Source organism: Myotis myotis, unplaced genomic scaffold (assembly GCF_014108235.1).
Source record: "Myotis myotis isolate mMyoMyo1 unplaced genomic scaffold, mMyoMyo1.p scaffold_m19_p_1, whole genome shotgun sequence".
NCBI lineage: Eukaryota > Metazoa > Chordata > Mammalia > Chiroptera > Vespertilionidae > Myotis > Myotis myotis.
The window spans coordinates 112,310,608-112,329,062 of NW_023416313.1; the positions used below are offsets into that span (position 1 = coordinate 112,310,608).

Below are 18,455 nucleotides of genomic sequence, written 5' to 3' on the forward strand. Positions count from 1 at the left end.
CTTCCCTCCAGCCGCCCCTGGCCGGCTCTGAGCTCCTCTCAAGGCTACAAAGTTTCAATTATAGAAGGTAAATAAATCCCAGAGAAAAAAAATAAAAAGAAAAAATGGAGAGCCTGGGAGCTTCTGTCGCCAGGGGGGCTTGGCCAGCCTGAAAACAGCCCTCAGCCCCTCACACAGACTGGCCAGGCACCCCAGTGGGGAACCCTCCACTCTAAAGGGGGTGTTGCCAGCCTGAAAACAGCCATCAGTCTCTCACCCAGGCTGGCCAAACCTCCATGGGGTGAGGTGAGGGTCCCCATTGTGGGGGGCTTGACCAGCCTGCAAACAGCCATCAGCCCTCACCCAGGCTGGCCAGGCACCCCAGCAGGACCCCCACCCTGATCTGGGACACCCTTCAGGGCAAACCAGCCTGCCCCCTCCCGTGCACCAGGTCTCTGTCCTATATAATAAAAGGGTAATATGCAAATTGACCCTAACAGCAGAACGACTGGGAATGACTGGTCACTGTGACACACACTGACCACCACAGGCCAGACACTCAATGCAGGAGCTGCCCCTTGGTGGTCACTGTGCTCCCACAGGGGGAGCTCTGCTTAGCCACAAGCCAGGCTGACGGCTGCCAGCACAGTGGTGGTGGTGGGAGCCTCTCCCACCTCCTCAGCAGCGCTAAGGATGTCTGACTGCAGCTTAGGTCTGCTCTCTGCTGGCAAGTGGACATCCCCCGAGGGCTCCTGGGCTGCTAGAGGGATGTCTGACTGCCAGCTTAGGCCCTCTAAGCCAGCAGGTGGTCATCCCCGAGGGGTCCCAGACTACGAGAGGGCACAGGCCAGGCTGAGGGACCCCCCTGGAGTGCACAAATTTTTGTGCACTGGGCCTCTAGTCCTATATAATAAAAAGGTAATATGCAAATTGGCCCTAACAGTGAAACTACAGGGAACGACTGGTCGCTATGACACGATTGACCACCAGGGGCAGACGCTCAATGCAGGAGCTGTCCCCTGGTAGTCAGTGCACTCCCACAGGGGGAGTTCTGCTCAGCCACAAGCCGGGATGATGGCTGCGAATGCGGCGACTGTGGCGGAAACCTCTCCTGCCTCCTCAGCAGCACTAATGATGTCTGACTGTGGCTTAAGCTGATAGTCGGATATCTCTCTAGGGCTCCCAGGCTGCCAGAGGGATGTCAGACTGCCAGCTTAGGCCTGGAGCAGGCCTAAGCCAACAGGGGGACCTCCCCCGAGGGGTCCTGGACTGCGAGAGGGCACAGGCTGGGCTGAGGGACCTCCTGAGTGCACGAATTTTCGTGCACTGGGCTTCTAGTGGGTATATAATAAGGAAAGTTATTGCTTGTCATGTTTTAACTACAACTATGAAAAGTGTGTTACTAGCGCTTATTAAACAGAATGGCACAGATGTTCTCCCCACCAGTGAGTGGTTGTCCTCAGTGTAGAATTTTAGTCCGTCCTTGATCATTTGGGTATCACTAGAGAAAAGCAGACACTTATTAGAAGTAACACCTCCTCCTTAGGTACCCTCCTCCATGGTCTTTAAGGACCACTGGAGAAGGCATTTTCAAACTCGAATTCTTTACAAGGTAGAGTGATCTGGGAACTATTAGAAATGTGCTTTCTCGGAATGAAATATCAACAGAGGGTTCCAGGTTACTTGGATTCCCTGCAGGTACCACTTTTAAAGCAGCCTTCACCATATTCTGCTAGCTTGTAAGAAAGCAACTTAATGATGCATAAAACTAATTATTATAAAATAAGGCTGAACCTATACGGTAGCTGTTCACAATGTGGAAAATGACACTTTTTCATGGCCTATTTTCTTTTAAAATGCATGCCCTTTCCCCACCCTTAATGCATCCTATATATATAAAATAAATACTCCTTGCAGCAGGACCCAGGCTCGGAGGCCTTAAAACCCAAAGAAGAGTCCTGTAGTTTAATGGTCCTTAAATGCTCAACATCTTTTTTACTTAATGTGAAATCCATCTGATCTAATAGCTGTGACTGAATTATAGATATGTAATTTTTTTCTATTAAATGTTAATCTTCTGACTTGGCAGAGTAATAGAAGCTCTAAATTATTAAGAAGGCAATAACCTCTCTAAACTCTTTCCTGAATTCAGGATATTCCCAGGACGGCTATCTCAAAAAAAAAAAAAAAAAAAAAAAAATTGCAAACCTGTTTAAAATATAAAATAAAAATCGGGCCCATTAAGTACAATTTGATTCTAAATATCAATTATCAGGGACATATTTTTATTGATTCTTGTCTATTTCACTGAATGGAATATATGTATGTACACACATACACACACACAAAATTGTGTGTTTTTTTTCCATTTAGTAAGTATGACACTTTTGTAACCTTCTCCCTTTGGTTGAATTCATTCATCACCAATGTTTGTTCATGCAAGCATAAATAATGAAAATGCCCTCTAGTGCATGAGAGATGCCACATGCCCAATTATGCTAAATGCCAATGTTCTCACTGCCCAGGGAGTCTCACTGGAATGCCATCTCTGCTGCAGCTTCATCTTTTTTAAACCTCTGCATTCATGTCTGTCAGCCAAAAGCCCCTATCCTATCTAATAAAGGGGGAGTATGCTAATTGACCCTCACGCAGTCACAAAAGATGGTGGCGCCCACAGCCAAAAATGAGGGAAATATGCTAATTGACTGTCATGCCCTCCAAGATGGCAGCGTCCAGTCTCCTCAGCTCCCCGCGCCTGCCTCCAGAGTCTCCCAGTCCCCTCAGCCCCCTCACCCCCCCCCCCCAACCGCCCAACCGCCTGAGGCTTGCACTGCCAGCAGTGGCAGCAGCAGAGGTGTGATGGGGCGTTGCCTTCCCCTGATTGCCAGGTCACCTCCCACCCCTGAGTGCTCCCAGACTGTGAGAGGACCCAGGCCGGGCTGAGGGACCCCTCCTCCAGTGCATGAATTTTCATGCACTGGGCCTCTAGTCTATAATAATAAAAGCATAATATGCTAATTAGACCAGACAGCGAACGGCCTTCCGGACGTCCTTCCAGATGAAGCCGCAGCGGCAGGGGCCAAGGCAGAGGTGGCAGGGGCAATCAGGCAGGCGGACAAGTGGTTAGGGCATCAGGCAGGCAGAGGTAGTTAGGGGTGACCAGGCAGGCAGGCAAGCAGTTAGGAGTCAGCAGTCCCAGATTGCGAGAGGGAAGTCTGACTTCTGGCTTAGGCCTAATCCCCCAGGGGTTGGGATCGGGCTTAAACCAGCAGTTGGATATCCCCCAAGGGGTCCCACATTGTGAGAAGGTGCAGGCCGGGCTAAGGAACCGCCCTCCCCAACCCCCCGCACTTATTTCGTGCACCAGGCCTCTAGTGTGCAATAAGAAACAGAAGCTATGCTAAGAAGCAGATTAATATCTACCCAGAGAGGCTGTTTCAAATAGCCAAGGTCTAAAACATGGGAAAGAATTTCCAACAACAAATGTCAGATCCAGTTTGGTCAAGGACATTGAATGAAACAAGAGCAGGAATTCCCATTTTTTTCATTTTGTATTTTGTGCATGGTGTAGTCTGTACATGATATATTTTATGGTGCCATTTGTTTTTTCCTTTCTGAAAAAAGGAAAAATTATTCAAAATATTTAGTAGCCAAGAGTAAGGTCTAGGCTCCTTTTCTCTGCCAGACATGTGCAACCACACTCTGCATGCTCATCACAGGCAACCCTCTTTCAATCCTTATTTTAGAGCCAGAGGTAGTGCCATTACTTTGATGCACAGACCATGTAAGAGGAAAAAAGATCATAAGGTTGAAGAATCCAGTGATGAGGAAAATAAAGAGGCAGTAAGAAGTCATTTTCCTCCACTGTGAAGCAGACATCAAAAGATGCTTGCAACTCCTGCTAGCTAATGCTAGGCACCAGTGTAAGCAGTCATCATGGACACCAACAGTTCATTTAAAACTCTGCCCTATTCTGTATACTTTGAAACAAGTGAATCAAGAACATGGGCTCTTCAGATAGGTAAGAAGCGTGTGTCTGAGAACATGTTTAGGTCCTTGTTAGCAGACAGCTGATAACACTGGAGGAAACAAGTGCTCATGTTCTAAAGCTGCAAGATTTTTTAAGCAGAAATAATCCCATGCATTTAGAATAACAGAACATCTTGAATTATATAACGTTTGGTTGGGACCAAAAGGTTAAAACAAAAAACAAGCCATACAAAAGGTTAAACTAGTTATAGGACAGCACAGGTATAGCAAGTGATTAGTGACTATAATATGAAAATTTAAGATGTTCATTAGATGAATATTTGATTTTATGTTAATAGTTCTTTGTAACACAGATCCTCTGTCAAAAGGAATGAGCTTTTCTGATGAATCAGGAGTGGAAAAAAAGGGCTATACAATGGAATAGTAATAAAGCTTTTACAAAGGACTGCACTCCCACAGGATTGCAGTGATTCTTTTAGAGCGCACTCACTTCTTAGACAGCAACCAGCATCCTTCCTCCTGGCCAGAAGTTCAGCCCCCATCGTCTTTCTGAACACAGGACAGCAGACGCCAGCGTCACTCATTATCTATGTTCCACTTGTTTACTATCTAAAAACTTTAGCCTTCAGTATTGTAAATGCAGTCTCTGCCTTTGATATTGAAAGGTGAATAAGAGGATGGGATGAATTCAAGGTTACTTGAAACTCCCTTTATTCTACATAGTAACTGAAGATGGATATCACCATCTGTTCTTTGGAAACCATTGCTCTCTACACCAAATTCTCTAAGGAGAGCAAATGGACTTGTTTACTTAAAAAGATGCTCAAAACATTATTTCACAGAAAACATTTTATTGATGGCTGAAGACAAAATAAAATATACATAAGGTTCCCTTCTCACCCCTAGTATGGAAAATACAGCACTAAAATGTAACTATTCAGTTAAGAACTTTCTCCACTCCAGAGCTTCAGTAGGTGACATTAATACTCATGAAACAGAACCCATGCTGTAGAACATATTAAATATAAAAAGAACATTCCTTTTTATATTGCTTATGTAAACTGTGTATGTCTACCTAGAGAATTAAGAATAAATCCAATTCTGACTTTTCACTGTTGTTTCTACACTAAGAAATACGAGGACTTCTTCTTTGGTGGGAAAAGCTATTTTGATAGTCATGTGTCCTTGTTATTATACAAAAATGGGATCAAAAGTCTGATTGAGGATGTTCAAAGATTATTATTGCTAAGGCACATTTTGCAATTTAAAAAATGTTGGTGGAAATAATTTGTTCAGTTTATTTGCTAACAGTCAAATTAGTAATTTTCAATTTCAATGATAAAATTAATAAAAATAACAAAACATATAAACTGTCTAATGAGATGTAGTTAATAAAAATGGTTGGCTACAACAGACTATTTACTATAAACATGTCCAATTTTATTATTTTCTCACTATTTATATTCTTAAAGTTTACTATATTATTGCATTTTTGTCTAAAATCTTAAAGACTTGTTTTCTAAAACCAATTCTCTCATGCTAATTTTGCAAGAAAGCTGCATTTCACATTATTAACCTCATTAGTGCAATTTTCCTATAAATAAGTACAAACATTTGGAGGATGCATGTATAATGAGTGCTTGGTTACTATAGTAGCAAATGTCAAAGTAACTAAAAAAGTCTAAATTTTTCGACACTGAAAAATCTAGCATAGCATTTATACTTCTCTAAATATTGAAGGAAGAAAAGTCATCACAATGAAAATTAAGATACTGTTGTGGAAATTATGAGGCAATTTTATTATAAATTCCTGATATAGTCCACCCTGGCCTGTTCTTAATCTAAATGTAATTTAGCACTGCAAACCAGCATGAAAAAGAATTATTTTAAAAGGCATAAAAGTTACTAGTGTAAAGAAGAAGAAAAAATTGTACCTCCAAAAGAAGTCAAAGGCAATCATTAAGTTACTTCAATAAAAAACACAACTTGGCCAGCCAAGTTATAATGCATTCCTTGAAACTGCATTGGGTCTCATGGCTCAGACCAAAGATCTGAAAGATCTTTTGATCAATTTAAAGTGGCCATTGACCAAATCAATTTCTCTGAGAGAAATCTTTAAACAATTTTTCAGCCTAACCCCTCTTCAACCCATTCAGATGGCTCATGTGTTATTAGGGACTCCACAGTTTAAAAGTATGTGGCCAGTCCAAGGCAAAGTGTTATGCTGTTTGCCTAACTGTAAAATTAACATATATGGAATATAAGATTTGAATTGAGACTGAAAAACCTCAGTAATATATTCATCTAAGTTTTTAAAACCTACTGATGGAAAAAAAAAATACATTTTATTTCATTTATACTAGAACAGGAAGGCCCAGAAAGGCCATGCAATTGCAACAGAACGTTCAGCACCAGCTGGCGAGGCAGACACTGGCGGGTCAGCACCGACTACTAGCACACAAGCCCCTGCCGCATCTGTATAATCTGGAGTAAGGCCGCCTGCACATCTTCATCCATGTGACCCTTGAGACAAAGAAGAAAGAAGAGAAATATTTTATGTCATCTTTATTTACACAATAATTCTTACTAAAGACAAAGGCCAAATCCTCACTACCTTGGTTATAGCCTGAAGGATTTATTGGAAAATACATTGGAATTTTTAAAACTCAATTTAAAAGTAGTGCTCACCGCCCAGCCAGAGTGGCTCAGTTAGTTGAGTGTCATCCTGTGCACTGAAAGGGCACATAACTGGGTGGAATCACTTACGAAAAGCAGCCAATTGATGTTTCTCTCTCCCCTACACCCCTTCTCTCTCTTCCTTTTTCTCTCTAAGCATGTACTCAGGTGAAGATTGAAATAATAATAATAATAATAATAACAATAATAATAATGATAATATTTTAAAAAACCGTAGCGCTCACCAGTTGCTCTTAACATCTATTATTAGAAAACAGATGGGCACACATCTCTCCTATAATAGCTCGGATAATAAGGGACAGTATGAGTTATAAATGAGCAAAGTAATCTACAAGGAAATTTTTATTTTTGCTCCTGTTGAGTTTTTTTTAAAAAACGAGAGAAGTAATTAATGAAAAACCCCCATATTTTACGTAAATAAAATCATACATATAATTTTTCAACTTGCCTTTTCACCTAGTGTCATAGAAATCTATCCTAAGTTATATGCCTAACTATTTAAAAATATTATATAACTAGAGGCCTGGTGCACGACATTCGTGCACTGGGGGGTGTGGGGGGTCTCTCAGCCTGACCTGCACCATCTCCAATCTGGGAGCCCTCAGGGGAGCCCTCAGGGGAGCCCTCTCCAATCCGGGAGTTTCTGTCTGACTTTGCAATCATATGAATGAATTGTCTGAGACCCCAAATCAGTTTGGTTTGTTGCTCACAGAATAATAGAGGCATTTTTTTTTTCTTTGCTTCATTGGTGGAGATTTCCTGGAAGTTTTAGGATATCTTCCCTTTAATTTTTCTAGACACTCTGATTTTACTTGTCTCTCACTTTGCTTTCCCTCCATTTCCCACCACAACAGTAACTTGCTCCAGGCTCACTTTGCTCTAATGTCTAGGAGATCCGTCTGCCACCAAAACTACTATTACCAGAATTCCTGGTGTTCCCCACGATCTTGGTTTTCCCTTCCTGCTCTGTCTCCGTCCCATGGCCTCCCAATCTGCCAAGCTCTCCCTCTCTGCTCTCCGCCCGGCGCCTGTGTATGCAAATTAACCCGACAAAGCTGGCGGGTTAATTTGCATACTCACTCCTGATTGGCTGGTGAGCGTAGCAGAGGGATGGTCAATTTACATGTTTCTCTTTTATTATATAGAATATCCCACTGTGTGGATGAATCATAATTTCTTTACCCATTCCCCCAATAATGAGCACTTAAAGGTGTTTCCAATCTTAGCAGATTCCTAGAAGACAAATTGATGGGTCGAAAGCAAGCTCAATTTTCAATTTTGCTAAGTACTATAAAATTTTCTTCTATAGAGATTATAACAATTTACACTCCTACCAACAGGGTATAAATGCCCATTTCCCACAACACCCAGACCAATGTTATAGTCCACCATCTCAGTTAATATCTGCCAATCCCAATAGTGAAAAATGGTATCTTCTTGCTATTTGCATTTTCCCCATTACTGGTGAGGTTGAGATCTTTATACACAAACATTAGCCATTCATATTTAGAAAGAAACACTTTAAACTTAAAAAGAGGGCAAGAGGGTTGAATAAATGCAAGTCAATGTGGTGGGCTTATTACAGCTCCCCCTTCTTTTTCTTTGCTGGAACACTTGAATAGGTTTCAGCATAACGCTTCCTATTTATACAAAAAATTTTCTTTCTGAAATTTGTTTCTATAACAGCAGGATGTTTAAATTTCAAACATTATCCATAGTTGACTAAACTGAATTTCTTAGTTAACTTTATGATGCCAGACGGCAAGACTATTTCAGATGCCAACTGCTTTTGTTATGTTTAATTAGGAGTCAGTAGAAAATAATTTCAGAAGCATACATTCAAAGTTGAAAAGTTTGTTAGTTTACAGTGTCATTCGGGAAAGCACACTCTTCCTCCGTTGGCCAATATCAGAGCTGAGTGAGTTCCTCACCCTCTCTAATACAGATCTATACTCTTCTACTATTTCCCCTCCTAAACTTCCCATTCATGGTGCCTCAACAGTGTTCTCTAATAACTGCAATATACTTCCCAATCCCGGCCTATCTTTTACCTACTCAAAAAAAAAAGTAGCCCAAGATATTTTCTTTCATCATACCGATTCATTCTTTTCCGTTGGTTTCCCATTCATCTCTTATAGAACAGGCCAGCTTTTTTATATTAAGAATTTGATATCATAGTTTCTTCCTTTTGATTATTTTACCTAGTTCTTTTTTAAAAAAAGAACTTTCTTTAAAGTTTTCTCTCAACAAGCTATGCTTTTTCTTTTAACCATGCAGCCTGACACACTTCAAATCGTAAACAATCCTCTTATATCTCACTTGCTATTCTAATATTGTCTCCTTTAGGACATCTTCCTGAAAAATCTATTCTGAGAACTTTGGAGATGCTGATCATAAGGTTTCTGCAGAACATTAAACATAACATCCTTCATATATTAAACATTTTCTTGGTGTGATTTATTTAAAAAAAAAACACCCAACAACAGCTTTCTCATTACACATCTAAAGAAGGGCATTCTATTTTATTTTATTTATTTTATTATTTAATTTATTTTATTTTATTGATTTTTTACAGAGAGGAAGGGAGAGGAATAGAGAGTTAGAAACATCGATGAGAGAGAAACATCCATCAGCTGCCTCCTGCACACCCCCTACTGGGGATGTGCCTGCAACCAAGGTACATGCCCTTGAACGGAATCGAATCTGGGACCTTTCAGTCCGCAGGCCCACGTTCTATCCACTGAGCCAAACTGGTTAGGGCAAAGAAGGAAATTCTTAATCTTATACTTGACTGAGTTTAAGGCTCAATAAATAAATATTATTGATAATCTTCTAACAGAACCAACTTTTTCCCTTAAATTATTACAAATTCTGTGCACACCTTACTCGTCATTTTTGTACTTTTATAGTGTTCTTTACATTTCAAAGAAATACTCCTAAGCTACCAAGAAACAATGACATCTTTTCCACTCTCCTTTTTCGGTGACAGCCATGTGTGGCTGTCAAGGCATCATCTCAGCTAGCAGTAGCATCAATGTGTGCTGCCATCATATGTTGCCAAACTGTCTATAAAATGAGTGACAAGCAGATGGAGATAACATTAAGTTTAAGATGGTGTGTTGCCATATAGCTTTGTAAATTTCTCTGGGAGATATGCAAGCCATGATTAAAAGAAACACAATTGTTTTTAAATAAGCATATGGGGTTCAATTACTTTAAACATGATTTTCACATAAATTTACTTGAACATGAAAAATTTATTTTCTCTAAAATAATATCCTTTCCAAAGGAGAAACAGTTCTTTACCTGTGCAGCACTAAGAAGGTGTGTCCGATAAATTGCAATTACTTCTTGGTGCTGTCTGTGGGCATCCTAGAAATGTAGGAAGAAGGGCAGAGCAGAATGTCAGCATTCCTGTTTTCAAACACATGAGGCTCATGATACTGCTGTCTTTGGGCTTGAGGCTACAAAACAGCAGTATTGTTAAAATGCACCTGATGCTTTTTGTAACAAACCACCTTGGACCGACCACATGCAAATTTCACAGCATAACAATAGTGTTGAGTGTTTCCTTCCACGACTCGAGTGGAGTAGGGTTCGGTATCTGAAAGAGGAGCCGCACAGCAAATGAGAGAAAAAGACACGAGATAATTTTGCAATATTGGGGGACCAGGCGGCAAGTCCCGAAGGACTTCTCTCTGTGCTCAGGCCGCTCCAACCTTTTATTGATCTGGGATGCCCCCATAGCATAGCCCTAGGCAGGTGACCCCCTGCAACAGGCAGACTAGCCCATCAGCAAGGATTTACATAATAATAAATGGGGGAGTAGTTTCAGCTACCACTGTCTGGACAAACAGAGGTGGCGCCTAGCTCCGGGCTTTGCTAGGGCTTCAAAGGCACCCAGCCTTCAGGGGTGTTTCGGGGAGTGCTCTGTCTATGCTTATCAGATAGTGAAGGCAATAAACAGTTTCCCACAAATAGTATGAACTTTTCTCATGAATGTGTGGGAATATTGATAGTGAAAGCAATTCTACTTATCCTAGGTCACATGAAATGATTTTCTTAGGTGACAACTAATGTCACAAAATAATCCAGACACTTATCAACTTATACTTTAGATGACTACAAAAGCTTCTCATCTTGTCCCCATCTCTAAATCTGACTCCCTATCAAGCTTTGAAGGTAGAGACAGCTCTTTCCTCATATCCTTTTGGCTTAAAAATCTTGGGTGTCACCTCAGTACATACAAGAGAGAATCCAAATTCATCCGCTTGGTTTTCAACAGTCTCCACGATTTGGCTGTAAAGATAGCTCCTGGTACTAGCCAGGTTGATGGGCCTTGCACTGCCTGGGGCATGCCACTTGCATTCCACCTCCATGGCTGCTTCACACTATTGCCTTTGCCTGGAAGATTGTGTTTTCCTCTCAAACACCACCTACCTTACAAGTTCAGGCCAGTTAGTCCTTTCCTTTTTTAAATTAGCTCCTACCATACCAGTAATCTTTCCTTCCTGGGATTTAATTATCACTTAGAATCTGGGACTGTATTCACAAGTCTATATTTGGTAATTTTGCCATGTTATTTTACTTTTGTTGCATCTATATTTTGCCTCATAACTACCCATAACTCCTCGGGACAAGAACTGTATGCTTTCTTTGTCCCTGGCAGAGTTTAGCATTGTGTAATGAACATAATCTATATTATAAAAGGCCTGTGGCCCTAACGCTGTAACGACCAACGACCAGCACGGGTGGGCAGGGCTGGGTGTGCTCGAGGCCGCAAGTGGGCGGGGCTGTGTGATTTCGCACGCTGAGCTTCTAGTTAATAATAAATACTTCCAATTACTCAAGAGACTACCATATCCCTTTGATAAGATCCAAATAAGCAATTCTGACAAACTGCTATAGGCCAATAGTGTTATAAAAATGGAAACTTAAAAAAAACACACAACTTTCTTCTATTCAAAAACAATTCATAACAAATACCTATAGAATAGGAAAATATTAGCAACAATTCACATTTGATTATGCTATGTTTTACTTAGCATTTCCATGCATATTATATTAGCTCGTTCAATTAAAAAGCAAACAAACAAGTAATCAGTTTTTAATTATCCAATTATGGATGAAGAAGCCAAGTGTTGACGGGAGAAAAGAGCCAGGATGGCGGCGATATAGGCAGACGCGTCCCAGGTCGTGTCCCGGAGCAAATGGAGTGAGCAGCTGAAACTAATAACACCCACCCCGAATTGGCGAAATTGCTCAGCTGGTGAGACGGTTTGCAGCCGGGAAGGGCAGAACTCCCCTGGAAAGGTAAAAAAAAAAAACCAAAAAAAAAAAACCCAGGGATTTGGGCAGGAAAGTTTGCCAGACCTCTGAGCCCAGAGGGTCGGAGGGAGACCGCGTGGCAGACAGCTGCGTCCCTTGGGACAGGCACAGCCCCTGACTGGGGAAAGGAGATCCGCGGGATTCCTGGCGCCGCTGGGGGATTTGAGAGCTGGGTTCTGTGATCACGGAGGACTGAGCCTAAAGGGGGCAGCCTGAAGAGCTGACCAGACCATGCAGTGCCGGTAAGAGAACTGCTTACAGGAACCAAGCCTTCCCCGTCTCCGCGGACAGCGTTTGTTTGTTTGTTCTCACTGAATCCTGTTCATGGGACATTTCGGATATAGACACTCACCTGTGCTGAAGAGAGGGAGAGGGTGTGGAGGAGTGGAATCTGGGGAGAGACTGGGGAGAGAAGGGGGGCCGGGAGAGGTGGCAGCGAATTGAGCGCTGAGACACTCTTGAGCCCAGGACTGGGGCAGCCATTCTCTCCAGAGAGTGAGACTCCTCCCCCCAGCTCCCAGGCAAGGAGCACAGCCACACCCAGATTCCACCCTGATAGAGATCAAGGATTAAAATAATCTGATCAGTCCCTGAGAGTTAACAGGGTCAGGCCTATAGAGGGATTTTCAATCCCAGCAACAACAAAGGGCGGGTAACTATTAAGGAACCCGCTCTGGATAGTTGACCTCTCCAAATCACTTTTAAGTGCGATAGAGATGCCCTATAGCCTCAGAGGCCAACCCCAGAACACTGCCACCCAGAGGCTGAGCCACAAACTGACTCTTTGCTAAACACAAAATAAGGCAGTCTGGGAAACAAATACGGCCTGCTTTAAAATAAGGACTGTGGTTTACAACACAGAGGAACAGTGTATCGCAGGGAAACTCAACACTTTCCTGAATACCTGGCAGGACTAAAGGCGAGCCAGACTGAAGAATAGAAGAACCGAAGGACCTTCACTACTGCAATTTGTTTGTTTCTTTTTTCACCTTTTAACTAAGAAACCAATTTTTTTTCCTTTTTTTTCTTCTATTTTTTTTCTTTTTTCTTTTCTCTTTTCTTTCATCCTTCTTCTTTTTCCATCACCTGATTTTACCCTTTTAATTACTACCTTCTTATTTTTAACCAGTATTATTACTGCTACCATTTTACAATTTTTTAAAGTGCCATTTTATTTTCTCTTTATTTTATTTTGGGATTAATGTTCTCCATTCTATTTTCATCATTATATTATTGGTTGTTTCTAGTTTGCATCCATCTCCAGGGAGCTGTTGCTGGAATTTGTTGGGATTAGTGGCGGTTCTATAGGAATATTCTCCTCATATAAAAAGTCTCTTCCCCTCTTCCACTTCATTCTCTCTTTTCACTCTTTTTTTTCTTTTCTTTTCTCGCTTTTATTTCCCCCCCCTCCTTTTTCCCAATTTCATTTTTGCACTCCTTTTTTTGGTTCCTACTTTTCTTTTCTTTTTTCTCTTTTATCTTCCTTCTTCCTTATCCCCTAATTCTCTTAATTCGGGCAGTCACCTTTATTTGGGGTTATTAATATCGTGAATATATTTGTGTTTAGTGCCTGGTACGTGGTGCCTTGTTGTGTTGTATTTTGTGCCTTTAAATCAACGCAGCAGATCCAAGCAACAGCAGCCTCCTGAGCACCACACCCTCTGCTGAGGAACAGCAGCTGTACGTGAAACCTCCCCCCACCAGCCAGAAGAGACACTACAGCTGTGAACAGCACCCACCAGAGGAGCTGCTGCCAACTGAAGAGCAGCTGCTACCGCAACCGCCCGAAGAGCAACCACAGACCAAGGAGTCACTGCCACCCAGGGAGCAGCCACTGAACGACTCAACGTCTAGATATGTCAGTGAGATCAAACATGGGTAGACAAAGAAACCCCCAAAGGAAAGAGAAGGAGGACTCTCCAGAAAAGCAGCTAAGTAATACAGAGGCATGCAACATGACAGAAAAAGAATTCAGAATAAGGGTCCTAGAGTGCATAAACCGGATGGAGGAAAAAATCGACAACCTCTGCAAGAAGCAAGAAGAAACAGATGAAAAAATCAACAACTTAAGTAAGACCCAAGAAGAAATGAAGAGTGATATAGCTGCAATGAAAAACACCATTGAAAGTATCAACAGTAGACTAGGAGAAGCAGAGGACCGAATTAGTGAATTAGAAGACGAGGAAGCAAAACACACCCAAACTGTACTGCAATTGGAGAAAAAAATTAAAAGACAGGAGGAGAGCCTAAGGGAGCTTAGGGAGAACATGAAACGAAACAACATACGAATAATAGGGGTGCCAGAACAACAGAAAGATGAACAAGGATTAGAAAACCTATTCGAAGAAATAATATCAAAAAACTTCCCTGAGGTGGGGAAGAAAAAAGTCACACAAGCCCAGAGAGTCCCAAACAAGGTGAACCCGAAAAGACCCACACCAAGACACATCATAATTACCATGGCAAATGTTCAGGACAAAGAGAGAATCTTACAGGCTGCAAGAGAGAGACGGAAAGTTACATACAAGGGATCTCCCGCTAGATTATCAAATGATTTCTCAACAGAAACACATCAGGCCAGAAAAGAATGGACGGAAATTTACAAAGTGATGCAAAGCAAAGGACTGAATCCAAGAATACTCTATCCAGCAAGGCTATCATTCAAACTTGAAGGGGAAATAAGAAGCTTCACAGACAAAAAAAGGCTAAGGGAGTTTATCACCACCAAGCCAGCAATGCAAGGAATGCTAAAGGGACTGGTATAAAAAGAAGAAACAAAAAGCTCAGAAAGAAAACAGCCACACACAAAAAGAAATGGCTACAAACAAGTACCTTTCAATAATAACTTTAAAGGTAAATGGACCAAATGCTCCAACCAAAAGACATCGAGTGGCTGAATGGATTAAAAAAACATGACCCATACATCTGCTGTCTACAAGAAACCCCCCTCATTAGAAGGGACTCACATAGACTGAAAGTGAAAGGATGGAAAAATATCTTTCAGGCAAATGGAAAGGAAAAGAAAGCTGGGGTAGCAATACTTATATCGGACAAAATAGACTTCAAAGTGAAGGCCATAAGAGATAAGGAAGGCCACTTCATAATACTAAAGGGATCAATACAACAAGAAGATATAACCCTGGTAAACATATATGCACCCAATGCAGGAGCACCCAAATTCATGAAAAAACTCCTGGAAGATATCAAAGGAGAGATCGACAACAATACAATCATAGTAGGGGACTTTAATACACCACTGACGGCACTGGATAAGCCCTCTAGACAAACAATCAGCAAAGATACAGCAATCCTAAATGACTCACTAGATCAGATGGACTTAATAGACATCTTCAGAACATTTCACCCCAAAGCCAGGGAATATACATTCTACTCAAATGCTCATAAGACATATTCAAAAATAGAGCATATACTGGGTCACAAGCAAAGTATCCCCAAATTCAAGAAGATTGAAATCATAAAAAGCATCTTTGCAGACCACGATGGCATAATATTAGAAATAAACTACAATAAAAACAACCCAAAATACTCAAACACCTGGAAGCTGAATAGCATGCTATTAAATATTGATTGGGTTACCAATGAAATCAAAGAAGAAATTAAAAACATCCTGGAAACTAATGACAATGAAAACACAACAATCCAAAACCTATGGGACACAATGAAAGCAGTCCTGAGAGGAAAGTTTATAGCTCTACAGGCCTATCTCAAAAAACAAGAAAAAATGGTAGTAAATCATCTAACTCTACATCTCAAAGAATTAGAAAGAGAGCAACAAGAAAACCCCAGAGTGAGCAGAAGGAAGCAGATAATAAAGATTAGAGCAGAAATAAATGACATAGAGACCAAAAAAACAATACAGAAAATCAATGAAACCAAGAGCTGGTTCTTTGAAAGGATAAACAAGATTGACAAACCTCTAGCCAGACTCACCAAGAAGCAAAGAGAGAGGACCCAAATAAACAAAATCAGAAACGATAGAGGCGAAATAACAACAGACCCCACAGAAATACAAATGATTGTTAAAAAATACTATGGACAGCTCTACTCCAACAAACTAGACAACCTGGAGGAAATGGACAAATTCCTAGAAAAATACAACATTCCAAAACTCAATCAGGAAGAATCTAAAAATCTCAACAGGCCAATAACTATGGAAGAAATTGAAGCAGTCATCAAAAAGCTTCCAGCAAACAAAAGCCCAGGACCAGACGGCTTCACAGGGGAGTTTTACCAAACATTCAAGGAAGAACTAAAACCTATCCTCCTCAGACTACTACAAAAAATCCAAGAGGAAGGAACACTTCCAAGCTCATTCTATGAAGCCAGCATCACCCTAATACCAAAACCAGGTAAAGACAACACAATGAAAGAGAATTACAGGCCAATATCCCTCATGAACATAGATGCCAAAATCCTCAACAAAATCTTAGCAAATCGGATCCAGCAGTACATCAGAAAAATCATACACCATGACCAAGTAAGATTTATCCCAGGGATGCAAGGATGGTACAATATCCGCAAATCAATAAATGTGATACATCACATAAACAAATTGAAAGAAAAAAACCACATGGTCATATCAATTGATGCAGAAAAAGCATTTGACAAAATTCAACACCCATTTTTGATAAAAAACTCTCAGTAAGGCGGGAGTAGAAGGATCATACCTCAACATAATAAAAGCCATATGTGACAGGCCCACAGCCAGCATCATACTCTATGGACAAAAACACCATTTCCCCTAAGAACAGGAACAAGACAGGGATGCCCCCTCTCACCACTCCTGTTCAACATAGTACTGGAAGTGTTAGCCATTGTAATTAGGCAAGAAGAAGAAATAAAAGGCATCCAAATTGGAAAAGAGGAAGTAAAACTGTCCTTATTTGCAGACAACATGATATTATACATACAAAACCCTAGAGACTCCATCAAAAAGCTACTAGACTTAATACATGAATTTGGCAATGTAGCAGGATACAAAATTAACCCCAAGAAATCTGAGGCATTTCTATACACCAATAGTGAACTTTCAGAAAGAGAGATTATAAAAACAACCCTGTTTACCATCGCACCAAAAAAACTAAGCTACCTAGGAATAAACTTAACTAAAGAGGTAAAAGACCTCTACTCAGAAAACTACAGGACGTTGAAAAAAGATATAGAGGAAGATATAAACAGATGGAAGAACATACCGTGTTCATGGATTGGTAGAATCAACATCATTAAAATGTCCATACTACCCAAAGCAATCTATAAATTCAACGCACTTCCCATTAAAATACCAATGGCACACTTCATAGATCTAGAACGAACTCTCCAAAAATTCATCTGGAATAAAAAAAGACGCCAAATAGCTGCAGCAATCCTGAAAAAGAACAAAGTAGGTGGGATCTCAATACCAGATATCAAGATGTATTACAAAGCCACTGTTCTCAAAACTGCCTGGTACTGGCACAAGAATAGGCATATAGATCAATGGAATAGAATAGAGAGCCCAGAAATCGGCCCGAACCAATATGCTCAATTAATATTTGACAAAGGAGGCAAGAACATACAATGGAGCCAAGATAGTCTCTTCAATAAATGGTGTTGGGAAAATTGGACGGATATATGCAAGAAAATGAAACTAGACCACCAACTTACACCATACACAAAAATAAACTCAAAATGGATAAAGGACTTAAATGTACGACAGGAAACCATAAAAATTCTAGAAGAATCCAAAGGCAACAAAATCTCAGACATATGCCGAAGCAACTTCTTCACTGATACAGCTCCTAGGGCACTTGAAACTAAAGAGAAAATGAACAAATGGGACTACATCAAAATAAAAAGCTTCTGCACAGCAAAAGAAACCATCAACAAAACAACGAGAAAACCCACTGTGTGGGAAAATATATTTGCCAATGTCATATCTGATAAGGGCCTAATCTCCAACATTTATAGGGAACTCATACAACTTAACAAAAGGAAGATAAACAATCCAATCAAAAAATGGGCAAAGGACCTAAATAGACACCTTTCAAAAGAGGACATTCAGAAAGCCAAGAGACATATGAAAACATGCTCAAATTCACTAATCATCCGAGAGATGCAAATCAAAACAACAATGAGGTACCATCTCACACCTGTCAGAATGGCTATCATCAACAAATCAACAAACGACAAGTGCTGGAGAGGATGTGGAGAAAAAGGAACACTTGTGCACTGCTGGTGGGAATGCAGACTGGTGCAGCCACTATGGAAGACAGTATGGAGTTTCCTCAAAAAACTGAAAATGGAACTCCCATTTGACCCTGTGATCCCACTTCTAGGAATATATCCCAAGAAACCAGAAACACCAATCAGAAAGGATATATGCACCTCTATGTTCATAGCAGCACAATTCACCATAGCTAAGATCTGGAAACAGCCTAAGTGCCCATCAGTAGATGAATGGA

General features: G+C 40.8%; 1 protein-coding gene across 3 annotated transcripts in view; it reads right to left on the reverse strand.

Annotated features, from left to right (window-relative positions):
* Positions 1-4,803: 4,803 nt before the first annotated feature.
* Positions 4,804-18,455, reverse strand: part of UACA (uveal autoantigen with coiled-coil domains and ankyrin repeats) — a 119,976-nt gene continuing 106,324 nt past the window's right edge. For all 3 annotated transcript variants that reach the window (XM_036347567.1, XM_036347575.1, XM_036347583.1), the window contains 2 exons: positions 9,973-10,038; positions 4,804-6,492 (listed from right to left, as the gene is read on the reverse strand). In XM_036347567.1, the coding sequence (XP_036203460.1) occupies positions 6,421-6,492; positions 9,973-10,038 (138 nt within the window). In that variant the 3' untranslated portion in view covers positions 4,804-6,420. The remainder of the gene's footprint in view (positions 6,493-9,972; positions 10,039-18,455) is intronic.